General features: G+C 34.0%; 1 protein-coding gene across 1 annotated transcript in view; it reads right to left on the bottom strand.

Moving 5' to 3' along the window:
• Positions 1-7146: 7146 nt before the first annotated feature.
• The window catches only part of LOC114335298 (lactosylceramide 4-alpha-galactosyltransferase-like), a 53690-nt gene continuing 39243 nt past the window's right edge, over positions 7147-21593 (bottom strand). Inside the window, exons 4-5 of the mRNA XM_050646038.1 lie at positions 11709-11951; positions 7147-7497 (exon numbers count right to left, since the gene is read on the bottom strand). Coding sequence (XP_050501995.1) covers positions 7197-7497; positions 11709-11951 — 544 coding nt within the window. The 3' untranslated portion in view covers positions 7147-7196. The remainder of the gene's footprint in view (positions 7498-11708; positions 11952-21593) is intronic.

Below are 21593 nucleotides of genomic sequence, written 5' to 3'. Positions count from 1 at the left end.
TTTTCAAAATAATAAAAATATTATTTTCGATTTTAGTTATGAATTTACCCCTCTTGAGCAGCTGCCCCCCTCCCTCCACTTTCAGAAATTAAAAAAAATTGCGCTGATTTATGAGCTATTTATGAAGTTTCATGTCCTGCAAATTAAAAATTTTGAGCACGTTATACTGGGCAGAAATTTAATATTTTACTGTGGGCTGACTCGGTCCCAATACTTAAAAATGGAAATATTGAATCGATCTTTGCGGCAGAATAACAAGCTATTTATAAGCTTTCAAAGTGATATACATAGTTTCGATTTTTGAGCTCATCCCTTTCACCCATAACCAACGTTTTAATTGATTCAACTTAAGAGAAAAATGCTGAGAAAAATTAAAATATTATTAACTTTAATAAAATATTAATAATGTTGCTATTCGGATTGAAAACTTTACCTTTCAATTGCCAGATGACGCTAGTCACCTAATCCATACACGCCAGTTGCAATGTGGGGATAAACTTTCATGGTTTGGTCACTTCGAGTAGAGAGCAGCAGGCCTAGTCCTCTCCGATGATGACTCCAATAAGAGTCGAAAATCGTCGATTCAGAGTGCTGGACTGCGCTCCCTGCTCTAAGTGAAAAATAAGATTGTTTTGCCTTCGCATTGCAACTGAATAAAAATGGTATACATTTTTATTTTATATTAGTATTACTCCTATCATATAGAGTAACTAGGTCCATTTTCCGTTGGCGGAAAATGGACCAAGCTGCAGACGGCGGTTGTGAACTGCAACTTTTTAGAATTCCCTCCCTTTGTCTTCACTGCAGCGTCCATCTGGCACTGGCTTGCAAATTTTAGAAGCCTTGGAGGTGTTACCAGGGAAATGGACCAATAAGTTTTCAATTTAAAAATCTTTTAGTAATATTTTTAATATTTTTCAATATTATTAATGTTGCTATTAGGATTGAAAAGTTTACCTTCCAATTACCAGATGACGCTAGTCACCTAATCCATACACGTCAGTTGCAATGTGGGGATAAACTTGGTCATGGTTTGGTCACTTCGAGCAGAGAGCAGCAGGCCTACGACTCTCCGATGATGACTCCAATAAGAGTCGAAAATCGTCGATTCAAAGTGCTGGACTACGCTCCCTGTGCTAAGTGAAAAATAAGATTGTTTTGCCTTCGCATTGCAACTGAATAAAAATGGTATACATTTTCATTTTATTAATAATTTTATATAACAAATTTTGCTTAGAATTTGTCCCTCGATCGATTTGTGTGGTTCTTTGAGAAGGGGTGGAATCCACTTTCGGGCTAAGAGCACAAGTTGACACATTCTCACGTTTGTATCTTAAGGTATCCTCAAACCACTCACCAATTTTCGTGAAAATCGATGGAGGTTCACCGAAGTCGAAGGTAATAGTTGTTGTTTTTTACCTTCAGTGATTTGCAAAATTTAAAAGTTTTAAAAATTACTTATTTTGCAATTTGCAATTTGTATTATGCACTAATTTTACAATATCTTGACTTCTAATTGTTGGATTTAGGGTTAGTTAACGCCATTTTCTTTGTTTTTATTAAGGAACAAATTTTATTTGAAACAATTTTTATTTATTTTTGTTTATGAGCTAGAGCCTTATAAACAATTTATAAACAATTAAATTGTTTATAACAATTTTTTGACCACTCGGATCAAAATCCACCCTTAAAATTCGTGATCAGCAGCTAAAAATCCATAAGAAACCGTTGAGTTTGTCCATCAGAATTAAAGAGGCCACGGTGACCTCTGTTTGGCGCCTACACTTATTACATGTAATTTATTTAGTAAAACAGTAAAATTTCAAACGGATTACTATTTTTCAAAACGTTTTCAGGCCTATCAGACCATCATCAGTGAACTTAAAAGTACTTGCTTATTATCCCATTTACAAAATACATAGTAAATAATATCTTGAAACTACAATCTAAATATTATTTAAAATTGTAAAGTATAGCTAGGGTTACCATACATCCGGATTTCGTCCGGAAAGTCCGGATTTGAAAGACATGTCCGGATTGGCGTCCGGATATGAGTAATGTCCGGATTTTTTTCTTTACTAAAAAAATATAAAATTACTCGAAGATCTCAAAGATGCAAATTTTATTACGATTACAATAATTGATAGTTCAAACAGAAACGAAATCAAACTGACTCCGGTATGTGTTCATTATTTTAAGCAAAATGAAGGTGTCAACGTGAAACTTTTATTTTTTGATGAACTTCCGGGTGAAACATCTGATCTTTTAGTAGAACATGTTTTAAAATGTATTAAAAAATACTCTATTGATTCAAAAGTAGTTTGCCTTTGTGCTGATAATACTAATACTAACTTTGGGGGTGTCAAAAAGCAAGGGAAAGTATATGTTTTTTTCCTTGGACTACCCCTGTCCGGATTTGGCCTTAATAAATTATGGTAACCCTAAGTATAGCGCGATACAGTATCAATGTTAAAATAATTACTTTAAGAGAACAAATGGTCCCTATTCGAAACTAGACCCGCATTTGGGTTTTGCAAGTGGCACCGGGCAACAAATTTGTAATAATTTTTTTAGTTATTTTTCTTATTCTTCTTCTTCTTCAAGTGCCCTGTCCATTGCGAACGTTGGCTATTAGCATGTCAATTCTGATCTTGCTTACGGCACTTCTGAATAGTTCGACCGATGTGAGCCCGAACCAATTCCGCAGATTTTGGAGCCACGAGTGTCTTCTCCTGCCTGGCCCACGCTTACTCTCTATTTTGCCCTGGATAATCAATTGATAGTTCAAACGAATTGATAGTTCAATTGATAGGTATGGCAAGAGAGATGGTACAAGAACTCGTTGTAGCTACAGAAAATGTTGGTTTAAATATAAACATCTCAAAAACAAAAATAATGACAAATTTGGTACCCAACCAGAACATCAGTATTGGTGGGAAGGAAATAGAACTCGTAGATAGATATAAATACCTGGGACATGAAATTACGATTGGCAGGGATAACCAGACTCATGAGCTGAAGAGAAGAATCGGTCTTGGGTGGGCAGCATTTGGAAAACTGAGAGAAACTTTTAAAAGTGAGTTACCCACATGTCTAAAGAGAAAGGTATTCGATCAGTGCGTCCTCCCAGTCTTGACGTACGGATCAGAAACACTTACCTTAACTAAAGCCTCGGCTACCAAACTAAGAGTCACGCAGAGAAGAATGGAGCGGTCAATGTTAGGAATAACTCTGCGAGACAAAATCAGAAACGAAGAAATCAGGAGAAGAACAAAGGTGACTGACGTCATCGAGAGAATAGCCAGGTTGAAGTGGAGATGGGCAGGACACGTAGCCAGAATGACAGATGGGCGATGGACGAAGAGGTTATTGGAATGGAGGCCAAGAGAAGACAAGAGAAGCGTCGGTCGACCGCCTACAAGATGGACTGACGACTTAAGAAAGGTAAATAAAAACTGGATGAGGGCGGCGCAGGATAGATGGGGTTGGAAACGAGGGGAGGAGGCCTATGTTCAGCAGTGGACTTTTGAGGCTGGATGATGAATCAATTGTAGTGCAAGTGCAGTGCAAGAATCGAAAAACCGAACAGTATTTCATCGAGAAGGACCAAACTTACTACTGGCATTTGCAGACGATATCGATCTAATAGGAAACACACGATTAAGGATAAAGGAGACTTTCGTGAGGTTGGAGAAGGAAGCAGAGAAGATGGTTCTCCAAATCAACGAAAACAAGACGAAATATATGTATATGAGCCGCATTAACCAAAGCAGAGACAGAATCGGTCAGAACATCACCATCGATGACTCTTTGAGCGCGTTCGAGAATTCAAGTATCTTGGAACAACAATAACTGAAGACAAAAACGGATCACAAGAAATAAACAACAGGATTCAGGCCGGCAACAGATCTCTTTTTGCCCTCCAAAACCTTATAAAATCGAAACAACTAACAAGACGTGATGTATGGAAACGAAACACCCAGGCGCGCCAACATCATAAAAGACTCCAATGGGCAGGACACCTCAGAAGACATTCTTACCAAAGAACAGTAAGACTGGTATGGGAGGAAGTCTCAATTGGAAGGAGACCACGCGGACGCCCTCAACTCCGGTGGCGAGATAATATAGCAGGAGACCTAAGCATTATGGGCGTGGAGAATTGGATGGAGGATACTCAAGACAGAAAACAGTGGAGGCATATTGTCGTGTTGCCACGGAGTAAGTAAGTAAGTAATCAATTGCAGTAGACTAGTAGATAATCAATTGCTTACCAAATTTCGTGTTATTATCCAATGCCTGTCAGGAAATAATCACGAGTAAATAAAATAAAAGTTTAACTTTGACACCCTGTATTTCGGTTATTATCACTAAGCTCAGTTAGCCTTAAATCGATATATTTTAAGCTCAGGTATCTAAGGTTAAGCTATGGCCCATTCTTTACCAAACAACCTGTATAATGAGATCGGAAAGTTTTAGTGGAAGAGACAAATCCTTGCTTATGAGGAGCTTTTTCTTATTGTTAAATGCTGCTCTAGCTAGTTCTATTCTCGCTTTAATTTCTGTGGCCTCTTCCCATTTTGCATTTACGTTGTTACCAAGGCTCAACATGGTCATGGTCAATTCTATAAGATCTACATAGGTCATAAGATTCTACATGGTCAATTAATAGGTTGTAAATTACGCCAGGGAAATAAGGCAAAATTATATCATGTTCGGGACACTTGAGCAGCCAGGTTGCAAATGGGTTTTTTGGGTACTATATACCCAATACATTATAAATACAAAAATGCCCGTCACAGTTCGGACGAGAATTTTAGTTATTAACAAATAAGCGTCAAAAATGGCAGTTTTTTCGTTTAAATCGCTACAGGTAAAAATGGGGTAATTAGTTATGTTATTTATAGTATCCTTCTTTTAGTAGATGAGCAAAGGTTTAAAATGGCAGTTTTTTAATTTTAGTTGGATCCTTTGTTGCTTCGGAAATTTCAAAATAAAATTAAAATTTCGAAAAAAAATTGCTATAACTTTTGCGAAAATGACCTTAAGTCTTTCATATTGCATGAAAAGTTGAGTCAAACAGTCCGTATAATGCACAAAAATTTTTAAGACGATTCGTCAAGTAGTTTAAATATTATTCAATTTGTTTATCCCAAAGAGCTTTTTTGCAATGTTATTCGGTGGAGGGGAATAATTATTAAAATCCGTGCACTCAAAAAATGAAAGTAATTATTCAAACATATGCTGCAATTAATATCTCCGGAGCTTGTTGATGGATTTTGATCATATTTTTTTTTAATTTGTATGTACTCGTAGTCTTGTAGAGTATGTAGAGTACGTTATGTACACATAACATATCCCCACCCAACATTACAAAATGTTAGGGGGAACCCCTCTTCTCACTCAGATATATGAAAAATAGATTACGACCGATTCTAAGACCTACCGAATATACATACATAATTTCATAACAATCGGTATTGCAACTAACAGTGTGACAGGAGAATTTTATAGATGCAAATATATAGATGGCTATTAAAAAATAGGGGTTGGTGACACAAGAGTGGAAGTTAAGGGTTGTATGTATTTTTTAATTCTACACCATAGAAAGTAGACAATTTTGTCCAAAAAAATAAAAAAAATGTCAAGGGTGCAACCCTCTTTATAATTTATGGGCATGAAAAATAGATTAGAACCTATTCTCAGTCCTACAGGATAAAGGTACGTATAAAATTTCATAAAAATCGGTCAAGCCGTTTCGGAGGAGGGTAACTAACACTTTTACAGGAGAATGTTATGTATATAGAAGTAACTGTGAATTAAATAATAAAAGTGGCTAACTTTGACCCCAATTAACCTAGGCGAAAAGTTTTTTCTGAAAATTCGTGTAAAAATACCATCTTTTGAAATCCCAAAGTAGATTTACTCTACAGTCAATATTAACAAAGCTTTTCAAATTGTTTTTAAGCCAAAAATGACTCTACTTTAGTAAAATGTTTTTGGAATGATAAAAATGACTTTATATAGATTTTTTTAAATGCTTCGAAAATATAAGTGTTTTTCTTTCATGTGCTTTCCACAGAATTGCTGTACCATTATTATTTTCTGAACAATAACAATGCAAAAAAGCTCTTTTGGATAAACAAATTGAATAAAATTTAAACTAATTGACGAATCGTCTTGAAATTTTTTGTGCATGATATGTACTGGTTGTCTCAACTTTTCATGCAATATCAAAGTTTTAAGTTAATTTTCGCAAAAGTTATAGCAAATTTTTTATTCTCGAAATGATAGTCTTATTTTGCAATTAGCGAAGCAACAAATTAATGATGGGACCAAAATTCAAAAACTGCCATTTTGAACCCTTGCCCATCTACTAAAAGATGAATACTCTAAATAAGATATTTAATTACCCTATTTTTACTTTTAGCGATTTAAACGAAAAAACTGCCATTTTTGACACTTATTTGTTAATAACTAAAATTCTCGTCCGAACTGTGACGGGCATGTTTGTATTTATAATGTATTCGCTCTATCGAGATTCACTTTGACACTGACGTTAGTAATTTCTTTTTTGGGAAGTTCAGTTGTCAGAAGTGATTGGAAGTTACTACACAACCAACGCACCTGCTCATAGGCAATATTATTAATAGTAAACACAAAATAAAAATATTTTGTAGAAATAAACTCCACAAAATTTTACGAGATTAGTAGACACTCCCACTATTTCTAATAATTCTTCTTTTTTTAATGAAAGTGATTTTAGCAGTTAATAGTGTGAGGTAGGAATTTTTGTGTTGTATGTTTGCTATTCCGAATGTGTCAAAGTGAATCTCGGTAGAGCGAATTCAGTATATATAGTACCCAAAAAATCCATTTGCAACCTGGCTGCTCAAGTGTCCCGACAAAAACCTTATTTATCTGGACTAAATACGTAACTGACCAGCAGGTTGTTGCATTTTGTCTTCTTGAAGTTGAGGCTCAGGCCGTATTCATCTCTAGCTGAATTAACCCTTTCCATTGCCTATTGTAATTCATCTATGCTACTGGCAAAGATCACTGTGTCATTCTAGTCTAAATTATACGTAAAAATTCTCTCTTAAATAGGAAATATTTAAAAGAAAATAATAGGAGACATCCAAATAAAAATACAAAAATATATATTATATAAAAAAACTCATATAAATCAATAAAAACGATTAAAAGAAATCTGTGCAAACTTCAATCACTTTTGGACAATACTTCTTGGCAAAATACAAATAAGGCGCTTTTGAATCTACTGGTAGCTTTCTGTTGGCACTATTGTTGTTCCAAATATGGAGGACATAACTAGAACTAGTTTTTTTCAGTACTTCGTTTAGATAAGTCTCGTTAAAATACATCTCCCAAGACGGTCCTGATATTGGATAAAACGCTGATTCTGAGAATAGTCTAAATCCTTGACAAGTATTCGCTTGTATTGCTTGACGTTTTTCCACTCCACATATAGATCTTATTAATCTGAAAATTAAACGAAAATATTACCAATAATGTTCTAGCTTACAAGATGATGAAAGCATCAAAGGAACTGCAGATGCCAAAGAAATTAAGGAAACACAGAAATAATACTTCTTCTTCTTGTTTTTATATACACATGACTCTGTCTCTTTTTCAAAGTGCCTCCACTAAGTTGTCATTCCATCGTTTTCGTGGTCTTCCCAGTGATCGTCTTCCTATTGGGAAACCGTCTCTCGCCGTCTTTACTATTCCATTTGTTGTCATTCGGCGTATGTGGTCGTTCCATTCTACTCTTCTGTTTTTTACCCAGTTACTAGTCTTGTCCACCTTGCATCTCTCTCGTATATCTGCACTTCTAGCTCTATCCCATAGTGTCTGCCACTCTGCTGTTTCTAGCATTCCTTTGTCCTTTGTGTATCAGGTCGTGTTTCTGCAGAATATGTTATTATTGCTCTGATGACTGTTTTGTAAATTCTGCCTTTCACTTCTTTTCCGATATTTTTATTTTTCCATATTGTTTCATTCAGGCAACCCAGCTCTATTTGCTTTATTCACTTGATCTTTCACTTCTGTTTCGAGATTTCCTAGATATTGTGACGCCTAAATATTCAAACTCCATGACAGTCTTTTATCTGACTCTCCACATCTTATTAGATTGGCTGTTATAACCATGCATTTGGTCTTTTTGGGGAAATTAACATGTTTAATTTCAGATAATATTAAATTGGTGCAGTATACGTTGTTAATCATCTTTACTTTGAGAGATTAGTATTGCGTCGTCTGCATAGCATAGATTATTTTAAGTTGGTTTTCCCATTTGATACGCTTTCTTAGTTCTTATAAATATAATCAAATTCCCTTCTGCCATATTGGTGTCGGGAAAAGTTCTTTAGTTTTTACTTTTTTTATTATTTCATCAATGATCAGATTGAGTAATAGAGGACACAGTGAGTTTCCCTGTTTTACCACATTGCCAGCTTCAATTGGGTAAGTTAGTTTGTCTCTTCTCCTAATGTTACTTTTAATGTGTAGTTCTGGTACATATTTTCAATTGCTTTATTTATTCCTGGAGGTCCTTTATGTCAAATTTCTACTTAAGGTCCAGGATTGCCGGTTTGTTTTATTCTTATGACTTCTCTTGAACCTGCTTTATTATAAATATAGCTTCGATGCATGATTTTTCCGACCTAGAACCTTGTTTTTCTTCTGCTAGTATTATAATTTTATCGAGTTTATTTGTTATTATCACTTTGGTTGTTAATTTTAATGTTGTGTTTAATAAATTAATTCCTTTATAATTCTTTAATAGGTAAAACAGCTACCAGACTTGTCAACACGAGATCTATACCAGAGAAGACTGCAAAAAGTACTGAATTAAAACTACATTACACCGGATGAGGACATAGAAGAAAGTTGGAGGAAGATCAGAGATAATATCAAAATGGCAGCAACGGAAGCACTTGGAGAACGTAAGATAAGTAAAGATATACGAAAGAAAAGGAGAACTCCGTGGTTCTGTGAAGAAATAAAAATAAAATGCCAAGAAAAAAAGAAAATCTACCTAGAATACAAGTCCAAAAGAACGAGACAAACATATGAAGAATATAAAAGAGTACGAAATGAATTAAACTCAATAGTAAGAAGGACGAAAACAGAACATTGGGAAGCATTTTCAAAAGAGATGGAGCACGACTTTTATGGAATGCAAAAGGAAATGTGGAAAATGATAAGAGGTCAAAGAGCAGAGATGAAGGAATTGATAGAAGTAAAACATATTGATACAAATACATGGACAACTTACCTAAAATACCTCTATCAAACAGCTGATCACAAAAAACTGGAAACACCAGGATTAGAATCGGATGAGAAAACAGAAATTAAAGAGGAAGATATAAAGAACGCCTTAAAAAAGATGAAAAATCGAAAAGCTCCTAGGAAAGATGGAATAGCTAATGAACTTTTAAAATACGGACGAGATAGACTTCACAAAGAACTGAATATCCTTATAAGTAAAATAATAAATACAGGAAGAATTCCAGAAGAATGGAGAGCCACTCAAATGATAGCGTTATTTAAGAAAGGTGATAGGGCAGACCCCAGTAACTATAGAGGGATAAATTTACTGAGCACTATACTGAAACTCACAACAAAAATACTTATGGAGAAAATAATTGCGTGCATAAATATATCGGATGAACAACAAGGATTTAGAAGTGGAAGATCATGTAACGATGCAGTTTTTGTGATAAGGCAAATAGCGGAGAAATCATTAGAATATAACAAACCAGCCTTTTTCTGTTTCATAGACCTAGAGAAAGCGTTTGATAGAATCCAACTAAAAGATGTGATACACCTACTATATGAGAAAAATTTACCACTGGATATCATAAAACTGATAGAAAACATATATGTAAGAAATAAAATAGAAATGAAAGTCAATGGAATAATAACAGAACACATAGAAACAAACACAGGAATCAGGCAAGGAGATTCACTAAGCCCTCTATTGTTTAACATAATATTGGATGCAATAATAAAACAAGTGAAGAAAAAAACAGAGTACAAAATGGGCAATAGAGAGATAAAAATACTCTGTTACGCTGATGACACCGTGTTAGTAGCAAAGTGCGAAGACGACCTACAAAGATTATTGCATGAGTTCAACATTAACGCAAAAGAAATGAATATGAAAATATCAACCCAAAAAAACAAAAAGCTTAGTAATTGCCAAAGAACCAATAAGATGCAAATTGGAGTTAGACAATCAAATTATACAAGTAATGACTTTCAAATATCTGGGAATTAATCTATCAGCCGACAACAATATCGAAGAAGAGGTAAAAGACCAAATAATTAAAGCCAGTAGAACGGCCGGATGCCTAAACGACACAATTTGGAAAAACAAACACCTAAGATTGGAAACAAAGGCCCGAATATATAAGTCAGTTATTAGGCCAGTTATGACTTACACGACCGAAACAAGACCAGATACAAGCAAACACGAAGACATCTGGAAACCAACGAAATGAAGATCTTAAGAAGGATTGCTGGAAAAGGACTACAGGATAGGGTAAGAAGTGAGGAAATCAGACGCATAAGTGGGGTATACAATATAAATACATGGGTAAAGAACAGAAAAGAAGAGTGGAATGAGCACATAAGAAGGATGTCTGAATCAAGGATAGTAAGAATAGCCAGAGACAAGTCAACGTTAGGCAGGAGAAGTATAGGACGCCCAAGGAAAAGATGGAATGACAACTTAGGGGCAGAATGAAAGGCACCGTTGAAGAAAAACGGGCAGTACTGTCTATATAAAAGAAGAAGAAGAAGAAGATAATTCTCTAGGTTTTCTCCCTTTTTGAAGAGGAGTATTAGTATGCTTGATCTCCATTCTTGTGGTATTCTGTTTTGTTTTATTATATTTTGGGTTAGTTTTAATAGTTGTTTGGCCAAATCTTGTCCACCATACCTTAGGAGTCTATAATCTGTCTTCGTCTGATGATTTTCTATTTTTTAATTTTCTTAATGCTTCCTTTGTCTTTGCTTCTTCAACGTTCATTTCTTCGTTTGTTGTCACTTCAGGTGTTGGTGATTCATTATCATCACCTTTAGCAAGTAGAGATCGAAAGTAGTCTACCCAAGTGTTCTTCTGAATATGTTTCGTTTCTGTTAGTTCGTTCATCTCTTTTCTTTTATCCTCTGGTGATTCTCCTTATTTCCTTTTGTGTTCCGTAGAAGTCATGTTCCATCTGTTTTCAGAAGCTCTTCCAGTATTCCCTTTTTATTTTTCTGACTAAAGTGTTCGTTTCGTTTCTGATTCGTTTATAGTTGTTGTGTTTGTTTTGTTCTGTAGGTATTTTAAAAAGGCTTGCTTCTTTTCTTCGCACTTTTATCTTCACTTCTTTTTAAACCATGGGTTTTTTATATATCAGTAGAAATTACGTATACTAAGAGAAACAAGTGTAATTGTAAGTTTCGAAGAGAAATAATAACAGAGAAGTTTAACATAGATAAATGAGTAAAGCAGGGAGACTATATATATCTCGCGAGATTTGGCTTCGAGTGAACCGATTTACTTTATTTTCGGGACAAGCACTGCTGAAACATTTGGATTCATCGACTTCCACAAATATTACTTAAATATAAATATACAATATTTGTTTCAATATCTTTTATTTTGCACTTTACCCAATACGATAAATATTCCAACATACCTGGTTATTACACCAGGGCCATTATTAGCCCATAACCGTCCATTGAAATTCCTCTTCAAATCCATAATACACTTTTCTGCCAGAACATGTCCATAGTCACTTGAATTAAAACTTAAAATTGCGCTATTAACGCTTACATTAGTTTCAAGGCCAGCAAAATTAAGTGGTAGGCCGTCCAAAGTTTTTATAGAGATTGTGTCAAGGTCTAAATAAATGCCGCCATATTTCCATAAAGAAAGGAACCTAAAACATTAAAAATATATTATATTATTAAATCTTCGATCTAAACGTATATAACCTGTACACTCGAGTTAATTCGAGCGCGCTAAACTGGCCAAACTGTGCACAAACGAGATAATTCGAGCGGCGTTTTACTTTATGTTGCTATAATTTTTAACACTCGAATGCAATCGAGAATTGAAAAATAACTATGTAAAAGCAAACATAATCAATCGTTTTATTGATATTATTTATCATTTACATGGGATTGTAAGCTAAACCACTTAGTTATTCAAGTATAAAATTATATCCTTTGTTTACTGATACGCGAGAAAATTAAGAATAAACCTACCAAATTTGTGAAGTTGGATGAATATTAATGATTTTATTTTTTAATGATCTTAACTTCCAATCGTGTAGTAAGATTTTTTATCACGTGTTTAATTTTATCCAATTAGATTATTATTACAGCGGTAATTTTCTACTCTAGATTATTACAGTGGGAATAATTTTAGGTAGATTGTTTCTGTTTATATCGGTTTTTGATCTTCAAAGATTAACATACTTCAATACAACAGATTATCTTTAATGCAACAGCTAAGAAATACAATATGATAATATCAGCAGAAAAAACCAAATGTATGACAACATCTAAATACCCAACTACGATGTAAAATCGAAATTGATGGGAAAATAATAAAGCAGGAAGCAAGGTTTAGATATTCAGAAATAGATATAACTAGTTACGAAGATGTTGAAGAAGTACGACAACAAAGCTCAAAAGCAATTAAAGCGGCGGGATCTCTTAATGACACAATCTGGAAGAACAATCACCTAAGACCAGATACAAAAGCAAGAATCTATAAAGCAGCAATTACACCTATATTGATATACACGGCGGAGACAAGACCTGACACATCTAAAACGAGACGACTACTAGAAACAACAGAGATGAAAATACTTCAACGAATATTAGGGAAAATTCTGTTGGATAAGGAGAGAAGCGAAAACATAAGAAGAGCATGGCAATGTAGAAGACATAAATGGATAGGTGACAAAACGGAAACAGAAGTGGAACGAACACAAAATGGCAGATGATAGGAGAGTACAATAGTACGAGATAAGTCACCAAATGGACGAAGAAGTACTGGCAGACCAAGAAAAAGACGGTGCGATAATTTAAACAATTTAGGAGGCTAATATTGAAGAAGAAACACGCTTTAAAGCCTACATACAAGAAGTAAGAAGAAGTTTCTGTTTAATTGCAACCAGTTTGCTAGTTTTGACAACTGTCAAATTTAAGAAAATATTCATAATAAACTTTTAGTTCTGCATCTAATATCAAAATGTTACGAGGAGAACACAGATCAGCAAATTTAAGCGCTCAAATTAATTGGGATCAATGTCACTGAATATTTTTATACAATCACTTTTTATGTAAGTATTTATATTTTTTCATATTAAAAAATAATCTGTCGAATATCACACAATAGTGAGAATAAATAAGAAAATAATGATCAATTTTTTTTCTTAAACTTGTTTCTAGCCACTCTAGCCCTCCTAGTCTAGGCGCCAAATAGAGGTCACCGTGTCCTTTTCAATTCTGATGGAAAAACTCAACGGTTTCTTATGGATTTTTGGCTGCTGATTACGAATTTCGAGGGTGGAATTCGATCTGAGTGGTCAAAAAATTGTTATAAACAATTTAATTGTTTATAAATTGTTTATAAGCCTCTGGCTCCTAAACTAAAAGGGATAAAAAATAATGTTTCAAATAAAATTGGTTCGTTAATAAAAAACAAAGAAAAACCTTTACTAAACTTAAATCCAATAATTAGAACTGAAGATATTGTAAAATTAGTGCACAATGCAAGTTGCAAATTGCAAAATAAGTATTTTTCGAAGCTTTATCGATCGTAACTCGGCTTCTGCGCATCCAAATAAGCCTTAGAAGGTCTTATTTTAAAGATTAATGACTATGATTCCAAACAAAGTTTATTAAATTACTTTGTCTTCATTTGTTTTAAAGTTATATCCGCTTGAATTAAAATTTTCTTAAAAAATTAAAATTTTTTCAAATTTCGAAAAAAAAGTCTATTTTTCAAAATAACTTAAAAATTCATAGTGATACCAAAATTCTTAGAGTAAAAAAATATAGGTTTTGCTTTTCTAAATATGTTGAATTTTTTTCTTTATTGTAAGACAAACATTGGTTAAGATATGGCTGTTTACAATTTGCATGCACTCGTGATTAGTGACTTGTTCAAGCCCTTTCTACTACAGCCCTTTTATAAATAAGCACTTTATATCGACAAAACTTACAGAGCATATAAACAATGCATAAGTAAAATAGCATGTGAAGCGGTAACGTTTAATTTCATTTGGGATGCTAATTAGGAGGTGATTTTCACCAGTTCTTTTATCCAAAAAAGGGATCAACTTTATTTTGAGCGTATCTTGCTTACTTTTAATGCTAGAAACTTTTTAAGAATACAAAAATAAAGCTTTTTCTAACACTTCAAAATTGCTTCATTTTTTCGTTATTCACGTTGAAATATTCGATTTGGATTTTTACGAATAAATACCTACTTTTCATTAGCTACAACCTGCTTCTACTGGGTCTACAGACTTCACACATGTACCATTTCTTTCACTTTTTTATAAGCTATATTTTTATTATGAATATTTTTTTCGATAAAACATTTACTTTTGAGTTGTTTGCGTGAAACCGTCTAAAAACTTTTTTTTTTTCGTTGAAAAATGAAGGTATTGACTCGAAAAGTATTGACTTAGTGAAAAAACTCTATTGAAGAAAAGTTGTTTAAAATTAGTCAGTTTATCTACTTCCGGACGTATTTTGACCGTATATTTTTGCATCCCCGAGAAGTCGTGAACTTAACCTCAGAGCAAAAGCACACATCGGCACAATATCACTTTTTTTCTTTAACATGTTAGCTATGCGTATGCGAAATTCCATGTCAATCCAAGCTATTCTTTAAAATCTAAAGGTTCTTTAAAATCCGGAGGTTTTGCAATATTTTACCGTGAGTGAATTGACTATAAGACCCATTGGTGGGAAGAAATTGAAAAAATAATGTGTGTGTACGTTGTACGCACGTAAGAAGTTATACTTATAACAGAATAAAACACACACAAACACATTGAAAAATGCCACAAATTATTTCTGAACAATAATTGTTGGAAAAATTTTAATTAAATACGTATTTTCTTAAAGAAATATATATGTGAGTCCGCGAGTCTTTACCCGTGCGTCATTAATACCTAGCGAGATAAAACACATACTTTTTATCTAGCATCATTCTCTTCCACGCATGAAACTCATGACAAACCCGCTGCCGTTTGTTATTAAGTAAAAACATGTTATTTTTATGAACCGTCTAGACTCAGTGCATTGAAAAGAGATAGATACAAAAAAAAAACGATTCGGTATGTTTTCATATTTTAAGCACAATTTGTTTGACGTTACTGCTTTGTTTACTTTTGTGGCTGTCAGTCAGTTAAATTTTTTGCGGTTTTTGTCGAATTTTTGCGTTTTGAAGTTTCTTTATATTACAGAAACAGTTGTTTTCACAACTAATTTTATATTGGGCTTTGAAATTTTAAGGTAAATAATTATATTTTGGCAATTAATATTTAAAACATACAAAGCTAACGTAATTAAAATATAAAATAAAAATAGTTATTTGAAAATCATATCACAATGAATTTAAAGAAGGGAATATGGAAAAATCCAGACCCTTTGAAAAGAGGATTCCCTTCCAGTTAGTCTAAATACGAGGACTGGCCAAGTACCTAAGAGGTGGAGGCCATGAAACTACAAGAAGAAGACAAAGCTAACGTCATTCACACAGTAAAGAAACGATTGTGTTTAGATTTCCGTCAAAGTGAATAAAATAACAAAAATAAAATATGTTATTGAATTTTTTTATAAATTGTTTATTTATTTATTAATCAATAATAATAAACTTACTACTAAATAATAAATTCTGCACAAAAATTTTGAAGCAAAACTTACATTTGAAACACACATATATATATATATATATATATATATATATATATATATATATATATATATATATATATATATATATATATATATGTATATATTTGATAACGTCAAATTTTATAATAAAACCCGTAATCGGAACAGTAGCCACTTTCTGTCAGTTGTTGTTGCGTGAAATAGATTTCCGACTACATATTTCGTATGCTTTAAATGATGACGCACAGGTAAAAACTCGCGGACTCAACTGTAATAATATACTTACAATCATAAAATGTATAAAAAAAAATTAAAAAAATAAAAGTTTGTATTGGGGATTAAACCCACGTGCATGGTGTTCAAGTTCCAGCACCTTTGGATATCGGCTGCGGGGACATGTGCACTATACTGGAAGATAGAGCAACTGAACAACTTGACACTTCCGAATTTAACCACATGAGTTTGATGTCTACCGAATTCAAATATTACAACACCACAAAACAGAGCAAGAAAACAATATTAGATGAATATTTTTAGAAATTTTGTTGGTTAGGTAGGTAGGTTTATTTTACATACATACTAGATAGGTTTATTTTACATTTTCCAAATAGGTTATGTAATTTTTTATTGCGATACTGAAACATTTACAATTATTATTACGTACCTGTTGCTTTCAAAACTATTTAAAAAGTCACTACAATTATAAACTTTTTCGTTTCTGTCCTCACAACAATAAAACTAATATATTATACATTTTTTTACCTCCATATTGAACAATTATTATTAACAGATCATTTCAACACCCAATCAGAGCCCGTATAACGACTATTCGTGGTGTGCAAGTACTTGGAAGGGAAACGAGAAACGACCGTGCGCGAGTCGCGGAGAAATATTGCAACTATCCTAAATAATTCATATTGTCAATTGCAATTGTCAAATTGACGTATATTTCATACCTTCTGTCATTGAAGCAGAAAAATTATATATTGCTCCACAATATTGATATGATATGCAATTATTATATAAAGGTAAATTTAATTAATTGTATTTTGCTTGCAGTACTGCATTTTAATAACTAATTTTATTTACTACATACAATTGTTTACGTTTTGATACATAACCTGAATCTTATTTTTTCTTCTTATTATTTTTTGGGCTATGGCCTTGACAATTATCCAGTAACCAGGACTAATATAATTGGACAATATAATTAAAAGTGCGAATAAAGTTGCAGAGCGTAGAAATAGGGGTCGCTTTGCCGAACTTGCACGGTCCCAATTACCATACTGTCGGTGTGCGCATGCGCGCAGATTAATAATAAATAATCACCCTCAATCGCGCCTAAAGAAGTATAACTTAAAAAAAACGAGTAGTTCTTGAAGCATAACTAAAACAATTAACAACTTCTAAACAAAATTTGCTTGCAAAATTCATTACCAAATTGAGGGAATGATTAGAACATGGAATATAAAATTACGTTGGAGATAACTGCTTAATTTTGCCTTGAAGTCGATTGTGTTTTCTTGACATATTTGAAAGAAGACAAAACAAGAAACTGAGTTGGAGACCGGCCCTGGCAAGGCATGGTATATATCCTGGCAAGGAGTATATTGTACTGATATTGTGCTCCTAGTTTTTACTAAAAACAAGTGGTAATATTAAATAGTTTTTAAAATTAAAGTGTTTATCTACTAGATACTACTACGTAAGTCATCTATACGTAATTATTACTTTATTATTGTGAAAAGAAAACGTTAAATAATAAATATACACCACCGTACAATCATTTTGTGAGGTTAGCTAGCATGCGGTTGGTTTGTCACTTACCAGAGCCGGACTGTAGCTTTCGCCACCGCAGCTTAAGATGACTTCACATAATGTAAACACACTTTCCGATCTAACCAGTCCAGTAAATCAACGTTCGAATATCACAAACAGTTATGCATCAGCCGCTTCACATTCTTTTCCGAGTAAGACCCAAGCAATTGTATTTAGTTGTATCGATAATGCTAAACTGCAGGATTATTTAATTCCGTTGGGCACAATAATCAACCCAAAAAATATCATTTTTTCCTCTAGATTATCTCATAATAGAATCTGCATGTATTTGGCAAACAAAACCGTAGTAGATAATTTCATGACACAACATGGCTCTATAGAAGTACTCGGCGAAGTTGTAACAGCACGGAGACTTGTCTCTCCAGCAGAAAGACTAGTCTTGTCTGGTGTCTGCCCGTCAATTCCTCATCAAGTATTAGTTGAAGAATTACAGAATATCGGTTTAAAGCTTATTTCACCAATAACATTTCTGAAAATTAGCTCGAATCTTCCGGAATATAGTCACATATTGAGCTTTCGGAGGCAAGTTCATGTAAGCCCTATAACATCATCAATTCCAGATTCTATTCTAATAAATTTCGACCAAACACCTTACCGCATATTTTTGTCACAAGGTACAGTCACCTGCTTTATTTGCAAAAATACAGGACACATATCATCCCAATGCAATAACAGTTCAGTAACGGAATCAACTCTTATTGATTCAAACAATGAAGTACCAAATCAAACAGCTCCAACAAGTATATTACACAAGGTACCAAACACTCAGCAGTCATCAAGTGATGCATTATCAAATCCGAGCATATCACCTACACCTACAAATCTCCATGACCAAGAAATTACTAATACTCCTACTCATAGCAACACTTTCAATCAACCACATTCAGCGGCAATACCGTTTCCACAAACTTCGGAAGCAATATCCTCCAATCTATCAGCACCTCTTCCATTAGATATAACTGCAGAAAACTCTAATAAAACTGATACATCACCACAATTTTCTGAAACAACCATTTCAACCAATCTTACAAACAAAACTTCAAGCTCGACTTCTGTCACTACCAATGAGTCTGCTCCAGTACTTCCAAATGTAATAAAGCCACAACATCTAAGTGAAAACTCTAATAGCACTTGCGAAAACGCAAGTTCTTCCATGAAACGCAGTATTGGTGAGGTTGATACGCCTCCTTCAGACTCAGCAACTTCATCACAAAATCTGTTTGCAAAACCCAAATCCTCTAAACCAAAAAAACCGCGCTCATCTAAAGTCCCATCTACACGGGAAACTCTTGAAAATTTTATTGATAATCATACCCCACCATTCGTTTTAAATTACCACCAATTGTCCTTACTGATTGATAATGTCCAAGGCTCCCCCGACACTATTAGCGTCGTTAAAGAATTTACAACTGATATGGCTGGTTTACTCAATCTTTTACAAAGCAGCTATCAATATGCAAATGGTAGATCTACAAAAACCAAGTTTACAAAGCTTCAAAAGAAACTAATCAACCATTTAGGGAAAGAGATTTCTGACTTAGACAGTGACTCTTCTGTAGACAATTGTTCAGTATCATCTAACTCCGAATCTGTTAACGATATTTAACTCGATACCTCAATGGAACCTTGATGAATTTTTCCATCGTCTCCCTATGCTACAGCTTCTTTTATCTGAATATTCTCTAGATATTATTTGTCTACAGGAGACAAACTCAAAGACCAATCAGTTGTACAATTCAAAATATTTCACTTGCTTCCGCAAAGACCGTACAGATGCAAGTCGTGCAAGCGGTGGTGTAGCAATAGCAATCGTTTTTTCAGAAAACAGTCTTCTTCTCCGTTTAACCCCAGAATGTTTAACCCCATATTCAGCTGAACTCTACTCCATATACCGTGCTGTGAAACTTCTTAACGAGCTTACACTCACAAAAGCCCTGATCATAACAGATCCTCTTAGCTCTCTAAACACATTAAAACACATTTTTCCGAAACATCCTTTTGAAAAGTTGCCAAAATACCAGCTGTCCCAAGCTCATGAACATGGAAGAAGCGTCCAATTTTTATGGGTTCCCTCACACGTCGGAATAACAGGAAATAAAGAAGCTGACAGGACTGCACGAGAGGCAATTTTAAGTGATTTTTCGGAACCGATAGGCAAGTGTGTTTCCAGTGACTTAAAAGCTTATTTTAAAAATGAAGTGTTGTGTTTGTGGCGAAATGAGTGGTCTCAAAATAATTCTAAGCTGAATAAAATCAAAAATAATGTGTCTCAGTGGATTCCACCGTCGCAGAATAGACGAGAACAATTTGTGGTTGCGCGTTTACGTCTAGTACCTACCAGGTTAACGCACTCTTACCTGTCAACAAAGAAAAACCTACCTATATGTGATCAGTGTAACGTTCGATTAACAGTCGAACACTTTTTAACAAGTTGTAGTAAATATGACCAAGAAAGACAGCGCAACAATATTCCAAACGCTCTACCAGAGGCTCTAGGTCAAAACTGTTCCTATGACAATATAGTTAATTATCTAAGATTCATAAACACTTTGTACAATCTGTAGTTGTTTACTTTTGTTATTTATATTTTGTTCCGTCGCTAATAACCTTTTGGTGGATGCGACTTCTTTTTCTAATAAAAAAAAAAGAAACTGACTTTGATTGCAAATCATAAATTAATTATTCTCTTTTTTCTTTGTCTCCGTTAGCCCTATTGGATTTATTTAACATTTTACATTTTTTTAAATTACTGCTTAAATAAATCAATATTAATCAATGCATTTGAGTGACACGCGGGCCCCATCAAGTGCGCGGGCCCTTAGCGGCCGCCTAGTCCGCCTAATGGTTAATCCGGCGCTGCGGCGGTGGTCTTCGAGGCACCTGGTGCTCAGGACCTGCCACGTCTCCTGGAGTTTTATGAAAATTATATACAAAATCAATGTGCAAAGTCGTTAATCGACGGGTTTTTGGGGTCGCTGATCACGAATATCATGACGGCGATGGTCTGCGATGCACGTGGTGTCCAGGACAGGCTCGTCTCCTGGGGTTTTATATAAATTCGATTCCAAATGAGTGCAAGCTCGTTACTAGGATTTTAGAAAATGCATTCTTTTTTGTTTAACAAATTTTGACGAAATGACACAAAGGGGATGCGCTAATCTAGCCAATCAGTAACATTTCATTATTGGCTAAAGAAGCGCAGAAGTGCGTTCATCAGAAGGGACGGCATTACATACCTATGATTATTGGTCTTAGGGAACTTGCATAAAATTTTAAAGTCGAAAAAAATTTTTAAAATCACAACAGAACATAATTTAAACATGTATCAAAGATAAAAAAAGTTTTGTTTGTCTTTCGTTTGGCCCCTAAAGACGATTCTAAATTCAAATTATTGCAGCTAGCCCAAAACACGTCGTGACGTCATAATATGGTTGTGTGTTTACATTCTGCAGCAACAAAGTAAACAAAATTGTATATAATTTTAAATTAGACACCATAAACGTCAGTAGAAAATACGTTTGATCGTTTGAACTATTTTAATTACTTAGAAAACTTGTACTTTTACAAAATGGCACTATACAACACTTATAGTGTTTTCTTTTATTTTCCATAGAAAACCTTCTTTCCTTTCCTTCAAAAACTGTATGAAACTCCAATCTCAACAAACTGGTATATATTATTACAATGACATAGGATAAATGTCTTTAGAATATAAATATGTTTCCCTTATTCCGCGACAATGAGCTGGCCAAATACGCAAGTAGGTATACTTAAAGGAACTAAAGAATAAGAAGAAGAATATACCTAAACATAACCATAAA

Source organism: Diabrotica virgifera, chromosome 3 (assembly GCF_917563875.1).
Source record: "Diabrotica virgifera virgifera chromosome 3, PGI_DIABVI_V3a".
Classification (NCBI taxonomy): Eukaryota; Metazoa; Arthropoda; class Insecta; order Coleoptera; family Chrysomelidae; genus Diabrotica; species Diabrotica virgifera.
The sequence above is the reverse complement of the archived record's forward strand: the minus strand, read 5'-3'. Positions and strand labels throughout refer to the sequence as shown.